This window comes from Saccopteryx bilineata, chromosome 3, assembly GCF_036850765.1.
Source record: "Saccopteryx bilineata isolate mSacBil1 chromosome 3, mSacBil1_pri_phased_curated, whole genome shotgun sequence".
Classification (NCBI taxonomy): Eukaryota; Metazoa; Chordata; class Mammalia; order Chiroptera; family Emballonuridae; genus Saccopteryx; species Saccopteryx bilineata.
This window is the reverse complement of record NC_089492.1, coordinates 174,375,835-174,389,396: the sequence shown is the minus strand read 5'-3', so window position 1 is coordinate 174,389,396 and position 13,562 is coordinate 174,375,835. Positions and strand designations below refer to the sequence as shown.

At 37.1% G+C, this 13,562-nt stretch overlaps 1 protein-coding gene across 7 annotated transcripts in view; it reads left to right on the top strand.

Moving 5' to 3' along the window:
* Positions 1 to 13,562, top strand: part of CDKAL1 (CDK5 regulatory subunit associated protein 1 like 1) — a 1,056,598-nt gene that overhangs the window by 279,818 nt on the left and 763,218 nt on the right. For all 7 annotated transcript variants that reach the window (XM_066268295.1, XM_066268291.1, XM_066268292.1 and 4 more), the window contains one exon: positions 8,612 to 8,660. In XM_066268295.1, the coding sequence (XP_066124392.1) occupies positions 8,612 to 8,660 (49 nt within the window). The remainder of the gene's footprint in view (positions 1 to 8,611; positions 8,661 to 13,562) is intronic.

Below are 13,562 nucleotides of genomic sequence, written 5' to 3'. Positions count from 1 at the left end.
ATTAATAGGGGAAGGGATTACATAATTGTTACGGTATATCTGTACATTAGATACTGGGCAGCTAGTAAAATGAATGAAGAAGGCCTGTATGTACTGATGACATCTAGAAAACAAATTAAGGGCAGGTTTGTTTTATATATCATCCATCTATGTCTCATTTTTTTTAAAGAAATGGAAAAACTACAGAAAAGAACTGTATTAGATCCTATTGTGCATGGTTTTGCTTTTTGCACTTTCAGTTGCCTATGGCCAAGCACAGCCTGAAAATACTAGATAGAAATTTCCAGAAACAGCTAATTTTTAAATTGTAAACTATGTGCTGTTCTGAGTAACTTGAAGAAATCTTGTGCTGTCTTGCATTGTCCTACTCTGTGCTCTCTGGGATGTGACTCATCCCTTTGTCTAGTGTATCTATGCCGGACATGCTGCCCACCCATGAGTCACTTAGTAGCCATCTCTTTTATCAGATCGGTTATTAGAAAGAGATACCACATTTACGTAACTCTTATTATCAGTACATTGTTATAATGGTTCTATTTTATTGTTGATTTTTTTAAAAATTAATTTTAATGAGGTAACATTGATAAATCAGGGTACATATGTTCAGAGAAAATATCTCTAGGTTATTTTGACATTTGATTATGCTGCATTCCTCTCACCCAAAGTCCAGTTGTCTTCCTTCACCTTCTAACTGGTTTTCTTTGTGCCCCTCCTCTCCCCCAAACCCTTCCCTCTCCTCCCGCACCCCCCCATAACCCTCACACTCTTGTCCATGTCTCTGAGTCTCATTTTTATGTTCCACCTATGGATGGAATCATATAGTTTTTAGTTTTTTTCTGATTTACTTATTTCACTCAGTATAATGTTATCAAGGTCCATCCATGTTGTTGTAAATGATCCGATGTCATCATTACTTATGGCTGAGTAGTATTCCATGGTATATATGTTCCAAAGCTTTTTAATCCACTCGTCCACTGATGGACACTTGGGCTGTTTCCAGATGTTCACTATTTTGAACAATGCTGCCATAAACATGGGGGTGCATTTCTTCTTTTCAAACAGTGCTATGGTATTCTTGGGGTATATACCTAAAAGTGGTATAGTTGGGTCAAAAGGCAGTTCGATTTTTAATTTTTTGAGGAATCTCCATACTGTTTTCCACAGTGAAATCTATCTTTTTATTTATATTTTGGTTGCTTCACTACCACCCACCATGAAAGCTGGAATGCCCACTAGTGGGCAGTAGGGACCAGGTTGACTACCACTGGATTAAGTGTTGGATTGTGAAACAAGTATTACAGCTGAGACTTTTTTTTTTAACTTAGTTATTTATTTTTATTTTTTTATTAAATTTAATACAGTGACATTGATAAATCAGGGTACATATGTTGAGAGAAAATATCTCTAGATTATTTTGACATTTGATTGTGCTGTATACCCCTCCCCCAAAGTTAAATTGTCTTCTGTCACCTTCTATCTGGTTTTCTTTGTGCCCCTCCCCTCCCCTAACCCCTCTCTCCTTCTTCACCTCCTCCCCCCTCCCCCAATCCCCCGCTCCTGTTGCCGTCACATTCTTGTTCATGTCTCTGAGTCTCATTTTTATGTCCCTTCTATGTATGGATTCATCTTAGTTTTTTTTCTGATTTACTTATTTCACTCCGTATAATGTTGTCAAGGTCCATCCATGTTATTGTAAATGATCCGATGTCATCATTTCTTATGGCTGAGTAGTATTCCATAGTATATATGTACGAAAGTTTTTTAATCCACTCGTCATCTGACGGACACTTGGGCTGTTTCCAGATCTTCGCTATTGTGAACAACGCTGCCACAAACATGCGGGTGCATTTCTCCTTTTTGAGCCGTTCTTTGGTGTCCTTGGGGTATATTCCTAAAAGTGGGATAGCTGGGTCAAAAGGCAGTTCGATTTTCAGTTCTTTGAGGAATCTCCATACTGTTTTCCACAGTGGCTGCACCAGTCTGAATTCCCACCAGCAGTGCAGGAGGGTTCCCTTTTCTTCACATCCTCGCCAGCACTTATTCTGTGTTGTTTTGTTGATAAGCACCATTCTGACTGGTGTGAGGTGATATCTCATTGTGGTTTTAATTTGCATTTCTCTAATGATTAGTGATGTTGAGCATTTTTTCATATGCCTATTGGCCATCTGTATGTCCTTTTTGGAGAAGTGTCTATTCATCTCTTTTGCCCATTTTTGGATTGGGTTGTTTGTCTTCCTGGTGTTGAGTTTTACAAGTTCTTTATAAATTTTGGTTATTAACCCCTAATCAGATGCAATGTCAAATATGTTCTCCCATTGTGTAGTTTGTCTTTTTATTCTGTTCTTGTTGTCTTTAGCTATGCAAAAGCTTTTTAGTTTGATATAGTCCCATTTGTTTATCCTGTCTTTTATTTCACTTCCCCGTGGAGATAAATCAGCAAATATATTGCTCCGAGAGATGTCTGAGAGCTTACTGCCTATGTTTTCTTCTAAGATGCTTATGGTTTCACGGCCTACATTCAAGTCTTTTATCCATTTTGAGTTTATTTTTGTGAGTGGTGTAAGCTGGTGATCTAGTTTCATTTTTTTGCAGGTAGCTGTCCAATTTTCCCAACACCATTTGTTAAAGAGGCTGTCTTTACTCCATTGTATTACCTTACCTCCTTTGTCAAATATCAGTTGTCCATAGAACTGTGGGTTTATTTCTGGGTTCTCTGTTCTATTCCATTGATCTATATGCCTGTTCTTATGCCAGTACCATGCTGTTTTGAGTACAATGGCCTTATAATATAACTTGATATCAGGAAGTGTGATACCTCCCACTTTATTCTTCTTTTTTAAGATTGCTGAGGCTATTCGTGTCCTTTTTTGGTTCCATATAAATTTTTGGAATATGTGTTCTATATCTTTGAAGTATGTCATTGGTATTTTAATTGGTATTGCATTGAATTTATAAACTGCTTTGGGTAATATAGACATTTTAATGATGTTTATTCTTCCTAACCATGAGCACGGTATATGCTTCCACTTGTTTGTATCTTCCTTGATTTCCTATATCAATGCTTTGTAATTTTCTGAGTACAAGTCTTTAGTCTCCTTGGTTAAGTTTACTCCTAGGTACTTTATTTTTTTGCTTGTAATTGTGAAGGGGATTGTTTCCTTAATTTCTCCTTCTGACTGTTCATTGTTGGCGTATAAAAATGCCTCTGATTTCTGAGTATTGATTTTATATCCTGTCACATTGCTGAATTCATTTATCAGGTCCAGTAGTTTTTTGACTGAGACTTTAGGGTTTTCTATATACAATATCATATCATCTGCAAATAATGATAGTTTTACTTCTTCTTTTCCAACTTGAATGCCTTTTATTTCTTCTTCTTGTCTGATTGCTGTGGCTAGGACTTCCAGGACTATGTTAAATAAGAGTGGTGAAAGGGGGCACCCCTGCCTTGTTCCTGATCTTAAGGGGATTGCTTTTAATTTTTTCCCATTGAGTATGATGTTGGCTGTGGGTTTCTCATACATGGCTTTTATCATGTTGAGGTATGTTTCCTGTATTCCCACTTTGCTGAGAGTTTTGATCATGAATGGGTGCTGGATTTTATCAAATGCTTTTTCTGCATCTATTGAAATTATCATATGGTTTTTCTCCTTCTTTTTGTTGATGTGATGAATCACATTGATTGATTTACGAATATTGTACCAGCCTTGCCTCCCCAGAATAAATCCCACTTGATCATGGTGTATGATTTTTTCCAAATGTTGTTGGATCCGGTTTGCTAATATTTTGTTGAGGATTTTAGCATCTATATTCATCAGAGATATTGGCCTATAATTTTCTTTCTTTGTGTTGTCTTTGCCTGGTTTTGGAATCAGAATTATGCTCGCCTCATAAAAGGAGCTTGGAAGTCTTCCTTCCTCTTGAATTTTTTGAAATAGTTTGAGAAGGATAGGAGTTAGTTCTTCTTTGAATATTTGGTAGAATTCCCTTGTGAAGCCATCGGGCCCCGGACTTTTCTTTGTTGGGAGTTTTTTGATAACTGTTTCGATCTCCTTTGGTGTAATCGGTCTGTTTAGGTTTTCTGATTCTTCTAGATTGATTTTTGGAAGATTGTATGTTTCAAGGAATTTGTCCATTTCATCTAGGTTGTCTAGTTTTTTGGCATACAGTTCTTCATAGTATTTTCTTACAATATTTTGTATTTCTGTTGTGTCAGTTGTTATTTCTCCTCTCTCATTTCTAATTTTATTTATTTGAGTCCTCTCTCTCTTTTTCTTGGTGAGTCTACTTAAAGGTTCATCAATCTTGTTTACCTTTTCAAAGAACCAACTCCTAGTTTCATTGATCCTCCGTATTGTTTCTTTAGCCTCTATGTCATTTATTTCTGCTCTGATCTTTATTATTTCCTTCCTTCTACTACATTTGGGCTTTACTTGCTGTTCTTTCTCTAATTCTTTTAGATGCAGGGTTAAGTTGTTTATTTGAGCTTTTTCTAGCTTCTGAAAGTGTGCCTGTAGTGCTATGAACTTCCCTCTCAGCACTGCTTTCGCTGTGTCCCATAAATTTTGAGTTGTTGTATGCTCATTGTTATTCGTTTCTAGGAATTTTTTTATTTCTTCTTTGATCTCATTCTTAATCCATTCATTATTTAACACCCTGCTATTTAGTTTCCATGTGTTTTAGAATTTTTGAGCTTTTCTGCTGTGATTGATTCATTTCTAGTTTCATGCCATTGTGATTGGAGAATGTGCTTGATATGATTTCAGTCTTCTTAAATTTGTTGAGAGCACTTTTGTGCCCTAACATGTGGTCTATCCTAGAGAATGTACCATGAGCACTTGAAAAGAATGTATATTCTGCTGCTTTAGGGTGAAAGGTTCTGAAGATATCTATTAAATCGAGTTGATCTAGTGTTTCCAATAAGTCTGCTGTTTCTTTGTTAATTTTCTTTCTTGAGGATCTATCTAGTGATGTTAGTGGGGTATTGAAATCCCCTACTATTATAGTATTGCTGTTGATCTCGCCCTTTAAATCCAAAGGGCGCCCTTTAAAACAAATCAAAGTCTGTTTTATATATTTGGGTGCTCCTATATTAGGTTGATCTCGCCCTTTAAAACAAATCAAAGTCTGTTTTATATATTTGGGTGCTCCTATATTAGGTGCATAGATATTTATAATAGTTATATCTTCCTGTTTGATTACTCCCTTTATCATTATGTAGTGGCCTTCTTTATCTCTTACTGTATCCTTTGTTTCAAATCTAATTTGTTCGATATAAGTATTGCTACTCCAGCTTTTTTTTCATTTCCGTTTACATGAAACGTTTTTTTTCCATCCTTTTACCTTCAATCTGTGTGTGTTTTTTGTTCTAAGATGTGTCTCTTGTAGACAACATATGTATGGGTCCTGTTTTCTTATCCATGCAGCTACCCTATGTCTTTTGATTGGATCATTTAATCCATTTACATTTAAGGTTATTTATTGATATGTAGTTGTTTATTGCCATTTTCTTCTTTAAAGGTGTATTCCTTTTTTTTTTTCTGTATTCCTTTCTCACTTTACACCAGGCCCCTTAATATTTCCTGCAGCATTGGTTTGGTTGTAATGAATTCCTTGAGTTGTTTTTTGTCTGGGAAGCTTTTTATTTCTCCTTCAATTTTAAACGATAGCCTTGCTGGATAAAGTAGTCTTGGTTGTAGGTTCTTGTTCTGCATTACTTTGAATATTTCTTGCCATTCCCTTCTGGCCTCAAGTGTTTCTGTTGAGAAGTCAGATGTCATCCTTATGGGGGCTCCTTTGTAGGTGATAACTTTTTTTTCTCTTGCAGCTTTTAATATTTTCTCTTTATCGCTTAGCTTTGGTATTTTAATTATGATGTGTCTTGGTGTAGGTTTCTTTGGGTTTCTCTTTAATGGAGTCCTCTGTGCTTCTTGGATTTGTGAGAGTTTCTCTTGCATTAATTTAGAGAAGTTTTCAGCTATGATATGATTGAACAAATTCTCTATCCCTTGTTCTTTTTCTTCTTCTTCAGGAACCCCTATGATGCGGATGTTATTTCTCTTCATGTTGTCACAGAGCTCTCTAAGAGTTTCCTCTGACTTTTTGAGTCTTTTTTCTCTTTTCTTCTCTGCTTTCATGCCTTCATTCCAGTTGTCCTCTAACTCGCTGATTCGATCCTCTGCTCTATCTATCTTGTTTTTAATTCCTTCCATTGTGGTCTTTATCTCTGATATTGTATTTGTCGTCTCCAACTGATTCTTTTTTATACTTGCTGTTTCTTTATTTAGGTTTGCTATTTCTTTATTTAGGTTTTCAAACTGCCCCTCCATTGTTGTTCTAAGATCCCTAAACATCCTTACAATCATTATTTTGAACTCCGCATCTGGAAGTTTGATTATTTCCATATCACTCAGTTCATCTCTCGAAGGTGTCTCTTGTGGTTTCATTTGGATTGAACTCCTTTGTCTTCTCATCGTCTTTTTTTTTTTTGTAGAGTTGGTTGAGTCTAGGCTTGGTGTTGTCTGCCTCCAGTTTTCAGTTGTGTTATTTCTAGGTCTTCTTGGGTTGGTATCCGCTATTATTTGTAATCCACTTTCGGATTTGGGCAGCTTTGCAGTCTTGATTTGTTTGTTTTTTTAACAGGTGATAGTCTTGTTAACTGATCTCAGCAGGGGGCTTTCTTGAAACTGTAACCAGGAATGCTGTGGGTGTAACCTGAGATGCAACTAATCTCACTGGGGGCAGGGTTTTTTCTCAGCTTCAGTAGGTGGAGGTGTATCTCAGATCTCCATGTAGACCTGAGTTCCTGCCCCTCCTTCCTACTTCTTGTTTTCAGCTGTGTCTTTTTGCGCTGATTGGAGCTGGATAGATGTCTGGAGATCTCTGATCCGGAAGCACTTCAGCTCTGTTTTATGAAAGGTTCAGTCCCTCCCCCAGCTATGGCCGCCTCCAGCACGAATGAGTCAGCTTTTTAATTTCGTTTCTTGCATACCTTAGGCCCTCACAGTCTGTCCCTCTCCCTGTCCTTTCCACTTGGGAGATAAGCTGGTCTTTTCAACCCACCTTGCTCCCTGGTCGCCAGGCAAGTGGCTTTGAGCAGTAGTTTCTGCTCTTTTTCCTCTGTGAAATCCTCTCTGGGCTCTCAGCCTCACCCTCCCCCCCTTCCGTTCCTGTAAGCAGAGGAGATTCAGGCACTCCTTACCAGGATTATTGTGGCTTCCTCTTTGCTCCTTATTCTGGCTTCCTGTTTGCTCCTTGGTTTTTAAGAGCTGTTCTTGCAGTTCAGTGTTGGTTTTTCATGCTGATTTTTTCTAAATTGATTTGTATTCCAGTTTGGTGTTGAGAGCTGGGCGTCTGTGCATCCGCCTACTCTGCTGCCATCTTCTGAATCTCTATTGTTGATTTTTTGATTAATCTCTTACTGTGCCTAATTTATAGATTAAACTTTATTATTGGTACGTGTGCAGAGGAAAAACATATATATTTGATTTGATACTATCTGTGATTTCTGGTATGTGTTGGGGGGTCTTGGAACATATACTTCACAGATAAGGGGGGGTCTGATGTATATAGGGTCAGGCAAAAGAAGGTTTACAGTTGTTATATGGAAAATAATACAGTAGTTAATAAATAATAATATCAGGATAAATTTTCAAGTACTCACAACTGCAAACCTACTTTTGCTTCTATTCATCGAACTATTATGAGTGATTTCACCTGAGTGGAAATGGAAAATGGAAGGATGTTATGGGTTACTTTATTTCTGCTTTATACTGTACTTCTATTTTGTTTAAATTTATTTAGTGAATATATATTTCTTCTGTAATAAAACAATGATGAACTGAGGAATTTTACAGTAGAAGTAATATCAAACTTAGGATCTATTCTTACTTATCTTTCTCTGTTTCTTTAGCTTCTTAGACTACAATCTTTGCTCTTTTCATTTTCCTTCTAAACTCCAGCCACTATAACTCAGTCTCCCTAGTGGATTTCTTCTAATTTAATCCTGTTTATCCCTTAAGAAGCATTCCCGGCTCATTCAGTCAGATTTTATTACCTTTCCTCTGTGATTTCATGACACCCTGGGAAATCTTTCTTAGTCACTGGTGTCTGCGGCAGGATCTGTTATTGACTTTGTAGTCCATAGACTGGGGCACAGTCTATCATAGGGTAGAAATTTATTAAAAGGGGTTTTGGTGTTAAAATAATAAAGCACAGACTTTGGGGTAGATTCTCTTAATATTAGCATGTCCTTTTGCGTAGGTTGTCATTTTCTGCCGTTTTTCTTGAAGCTCTTTGTGAAGAGACATGTTTTAGTTGAACATTAGTTTATTTCTCAGGACATTTTGAGTTTATGTTGATAGGCTCATCTAACAATGCCAGGAAGTTTATTTAAATGTGATATGATTTCTTTAATTGTCTTGAGAGGAGAAGAGAGTGATAATTTCATAATTCATTACAACATGAAATAGTAATACAAATGTATTAATTAAAGGAAACCTGCATTTGTGGGCTTAGAAAATGTGTAACATTGACTAAAGCAGAAGGACACACACAATTTAATATTTTTTTTTCTGTAAATTGCTTGTCTAATAGTTTTTTTTCTTTTTAGGTTCAACAGATAGATCGTGTAGTAGAAGTTGTGGAAGAAACAATTAAAGGTAATTCTTGAAAGTGAGATGGACAGAGTTATGTATTGTATATAAAACTGCCTTTCAAGGAGACTGACCTGGATGAGGTACAGAAACTGTGGGCTGGACTTCAGAGACCAGTTATTCTCCTTCTGCTCCAAGAAGGAGGGCCAGTCACCAGCTCTCATAGTTTAGAACTTCTTAGCTATTCATATTTTACTGTTCTTTTTTTAGACAAGTTAAAAAAAGAGTCATCCACCATGGCAGTTGTCTATTCCTTCATCTTAGGTGTTGCAATGATTTGGGGGCCTAAAAGCATCGAGATATATAGTTATAAAAATACTACTTAGTTAACATTTATTGAGCATCTTTATGAAAAAACTTTTTTTTTGAAAATTTTTGTTTTAGATAGGAAATTATAAAAGTTTGTCCCTGACTACTTCCTGCCTTGACTGATCTCATATACAGGCCATAGTTCTTTATTTTTAAATTTTTATTATTTATTTATTATTATTCTTTTGATAGAGAGACAGGAAGGGAGAGAGATGAGAAGCATTAATTTATAGTTGTGTCACTTTAGTTGTTCATTGATTACTTTTCATATGTGCCTTGACCATGGGGCTCAAGCTGAGCCAGTGCCCTTTTGCTTAAGCCAGCAACCTTAGGCTTCAAGCCAGTGACCTTTGGGCTCAAGCTGGTGATCATGGGGTCATGTCAGTGAGCCTGTGCTCAGGCTGGCAACCTTGGGATTTTGAAACTGGGACCTCAGTGTCCCAGGTAGATGCTCTTTATATTGTGTCACAATTGATCAGGCTATAGTTCTTTATTTTTATTTTTTGTTATTTAATTAAATATATAACATTGGTTAATAGTTATATAGTTTTTAGGTGTGCACTTCTACAACACATCATCTGTATATTGTATTGTGTGTTCACCACCCTCAGTCAAGGCTCTTTTGGTTTTTGTTTACCCCCTTTACCCTCTTCTATCTCCCACATCCCCTTTCCTCTGGTAATCATCACAGTGTTGTTTGTGTCCATTAGATTCTACTTTGTTTAATCCCTTCACCTTTTTCATGCAGTCCCTCAATCCCCCTCTAGTCTGACAAGCAGTTCGTTCTCTGTGTCTGTGAGTCTGTTTTGTTTGATAGTTTATTTTATTCATTAGACTCCACATATAAGTGAAATTATATGGTACTTGTTTGTCTCTGACTGACTTAATTTCAGTTAGCACAATGCTTTCCATATCCATCCATGCTGTCCCAAATGGTAAGGTTTTCTTTATCCTTTTTTTCAGCCAAGTAATATTCCTTTGTATAAATGTATCACAGCCTTTATATCCACTCATCTACTGATGTGCACTTAGGCTGCTTCCAAATTTTGGCTATTGTAAACAGAACTGTAATGAACATAAGGGTGCATACGTATATTCTTTCAGATTAGTGTTTCTTTGGATAAATTCCCAGAAGTGGAATCACTTGGTTGTAAAGCAGTTCTGTTTTTAATTTTTTTAGGAACTCGATACTGCCCTCCACGGTGGCTTCACCAATCTACATTTTCACCAACAGTGCAGGAAGGTTCCTTTTTCTCCACATCGTCCCTAACGCTTGTTTTTTGTTGATTTATTGATAATAGCTGGTCTGACTGGTATGAGGTAATATCTCATTGTGGTTTTAATTTACATTTCTTTGATGATTAGTATGGGTTTATTTCTGGGCTCTCTATTCTGTTCTGTTGATCTATATGCCTATTTTTATACCAGTACCATTGCTCTTTTGATTATTGTGACCTTGTAGTATAGTTTGATATCAGGCAGTGTGATTCTCCAACTTTGTTCTTATTTCCCAAGATTACTGTGGCTATTTGGGATCTTTTGTGGTTCATATAAATTTTCAGAATATTTTTTCTAGTTCTGTGAAATATGCCATTAATATCTTTATCAGAATTTCGTTGAGTCTATAGGTTGTATAGGCTGGTATGGACATTTTAATGATATTAATTCATCTAATCCATGAATGTGATATATGCTTCCGCTTATTGTATCTTCCTCAATTTCTTTTTTCAGTATCTTATAAGTTTTGGAATGAGGTCTTTTACATCCTTGGTTAAATTTATTCCTAGCTATTTTATTCTTTTTGAAGGAATTGTGAATGGGATTATTTTCTTAGTTTCCCTTTCTGATAGTTTATCATTGGTATATAAAAATACAACTGAACTCTGGATGTTTATTTTGTATCCTGCTAGTTTACTAAATTCATTAATCAATTTTAGTAATTTTTTAATTCCTAATTTGGAAGTGCTATGGATTTCCCTCTTAAGTCTGTCACAGATTTTGGGTGTTCTCATTTTCATTTGTTTCAAATACCTTTTGATTTGCTTCTTGAGCTCATTGTTAACCTATTCATTGTTTAGTAACATGTCATTTAGCCATCATATCTTAGTGTGTTTTTCAGTTTCTTCCTTGTGATTGATTTTGTGTTTCATACCATTACAGTTAGAAGATGCTTGATATAATTTCAGTCATATTTGACACTTATTTTGATTTCTAACATGTGCTCTATCCTTGAAAATATTTCATGTGCACTTGTAAATATGTATATTCTAGTACATTGGGTTGAAATGCTTTGAAGATATCCATTAAGACCATTTTATCTAGTGCATCACTTATGGTTGCCATTTTCTTTTTGATTTTCAGTATAGAAGATCTATCCATTGGTGTCAATGGGGTGTTAAAATACCCTACTATCACTGTACTGCTGCCAGTCTCTCCCCTTACGGAAGGCCAGAAGGGTTTATCAGGTCCAAACAGAGCAAGTTTTGACCATATGAAGGGAGGGCTCTGCACAGGTCAGGCATGTGAAGGAAACTGTCCCTTCTCCTAGAGCCACTCAGCTTGGTTTTTCCCAAGTTCTGCCAAGAGCCAGATTTCCACAAAGCTGGGTCATCAGAAGTTGGTAAGGTGGGTTGAGTGGATCTCCCGTTAGGGGGGATGTGCTTGTCAGGTTTGGGGGAAGGAGTAGGGAGTGATCCCTGCTCCAGATCCACACAGATCAGTCTATCCCTGATCTTTCCCAGACCTCAGTAGGGCAGAACACCTGGAGTTAGGAGGGTGAGGTCACCAGGAGCTCAGAGATTGGGGCTAGTGGATATCTCATGAGGGGGAAGTGCCAATCAGGTTCTTGGAAAAGTGGGGGTAATGGCCCTAATCCCAAAGCCATACAATGCAGTCACTGACATCTCCTGAGTCTGCCCAGACCTCTTCACCTGGGCCCAGGCAGCTATCTCCTTAGCAGGGCTCAAACTCTGCAGGGTGGGGCTATAGGGAGTCCAGAGGGTGGAGCAATTGCTTTCTCCTAGGCCGATGCAGTATGGAGGGTGTGCTATACCCAGTCAGGATTGCATCTATAGTGTGGGAGAGTCACATGGGTCAGGGATCCTGGTGGCTGTTCCTTTCTCTCTCTCCCTGGAGCTATATATCACAGTCTATCCTCATGAGACTAGTTTGCTCTGCCCTCCCTCTGTGGGTGCCCAGGGTGAGTGGCTGCAATCCTTATTTTATGTGTTGGCCCTTTATTCAGAGGGTGTCTGTGTCTCTAGAAGAATCCTGTCTTTCCCTTATCGGCAGAATCTCCACTGATTTTCACAGCTAGATATTATGTGGTTCTGATGCTCCATGCTGGGGGAGCCTGGCTTGGGGGTGAGATTCCACGCTTCTTAGGGGGTACCCCCTGCAGCTGAGATATCCCTCTGGAAACTCAGCCACCATCTGTGGCATTTCCGCCCTCCTACTAGTCTTGATATGGCTTCTTCTGTGAATCCTATGTTATAAGACTTCTTTTCAGCTAGTCTGCAGTTGGTTATTCAGGATGATCAGTTTGGTAGTAGGAGTGTGTAACATCCACCTACTTCACTACCATCTTGGATCTCCCTGTTCTTTTAATTTTTAATCTTATTATCATTTTTGTTTAAAATATATTTAATTTAAAATTCAGACCAGGAAGACAGAATTTATTTAGTATTTATTTATTTATTTATTTATTTATTTATTTATTTATTTATTTATTTATTTCAGAGACAGAGAGTGAGTCAGAGAGAGGGATAGACAGGGACCGACAGGAACAGAGAGAGATGAGAAGCATCAATCATTAATTTTTCACTGTGCGTTGCAACACCTTAGTTGTTCATTGATTGCTTTCTCATATGTGCCTTGACCGCAGGCCTTCAGCAGACTGAGTAACCCCTTGCTGGAACCAGCGACCTTGGGTTCAAGTTGGTGGGCTTTTGCTCAAACCAGATGAGCCCGCGCTCAAGCTGGAGACCTCGGGGTCTCGAACCTGGGTCCTCTGCATCCCAGTCTGATGCTCTATCCACTGCGCCACTGCCTGGTCAGGCAGAATTTATTTAGTTTTGCAGTAAGGAAGTTATTTGTATTTTTTCAGTTTTATTGAGATACAGTTAACATTTGCATGGTTTCATATCATGTAATTATAGTTTTATTTTTTTAAAGTACTGTTTAAAGTAGTATCCAATTTTAATACCTCTTGAGGTATAATTTTATAGTTTCACTGGTACATAGACTTATGCTTTGTTTCATTAACTAATGTTCTTTGAAACATTTTATTGATGTCACTTAGAAATAGTCATTATTAATAATGTAGTTTAATTCTTAAATATTTATAACCTTTTTTCCCTCTGTTAGATTAGCATACATGAAAACCAGTAATATGATATTGAAATATTAAGTTAAATGAATTCAGAGTCTCACTTAAAATTTTTACTATTTTCTTATGGAAAATTTGCTTTAAACAAAGAACAACGGAATAGATTACTTCCCCCACATTGAGATTTTTTTAATCACATACTTTCCCCTCTGGCTTGTACTACCTCCCATATGCTGTTGTTAATGCCCATTTATTTTGAATTTTTATAAATT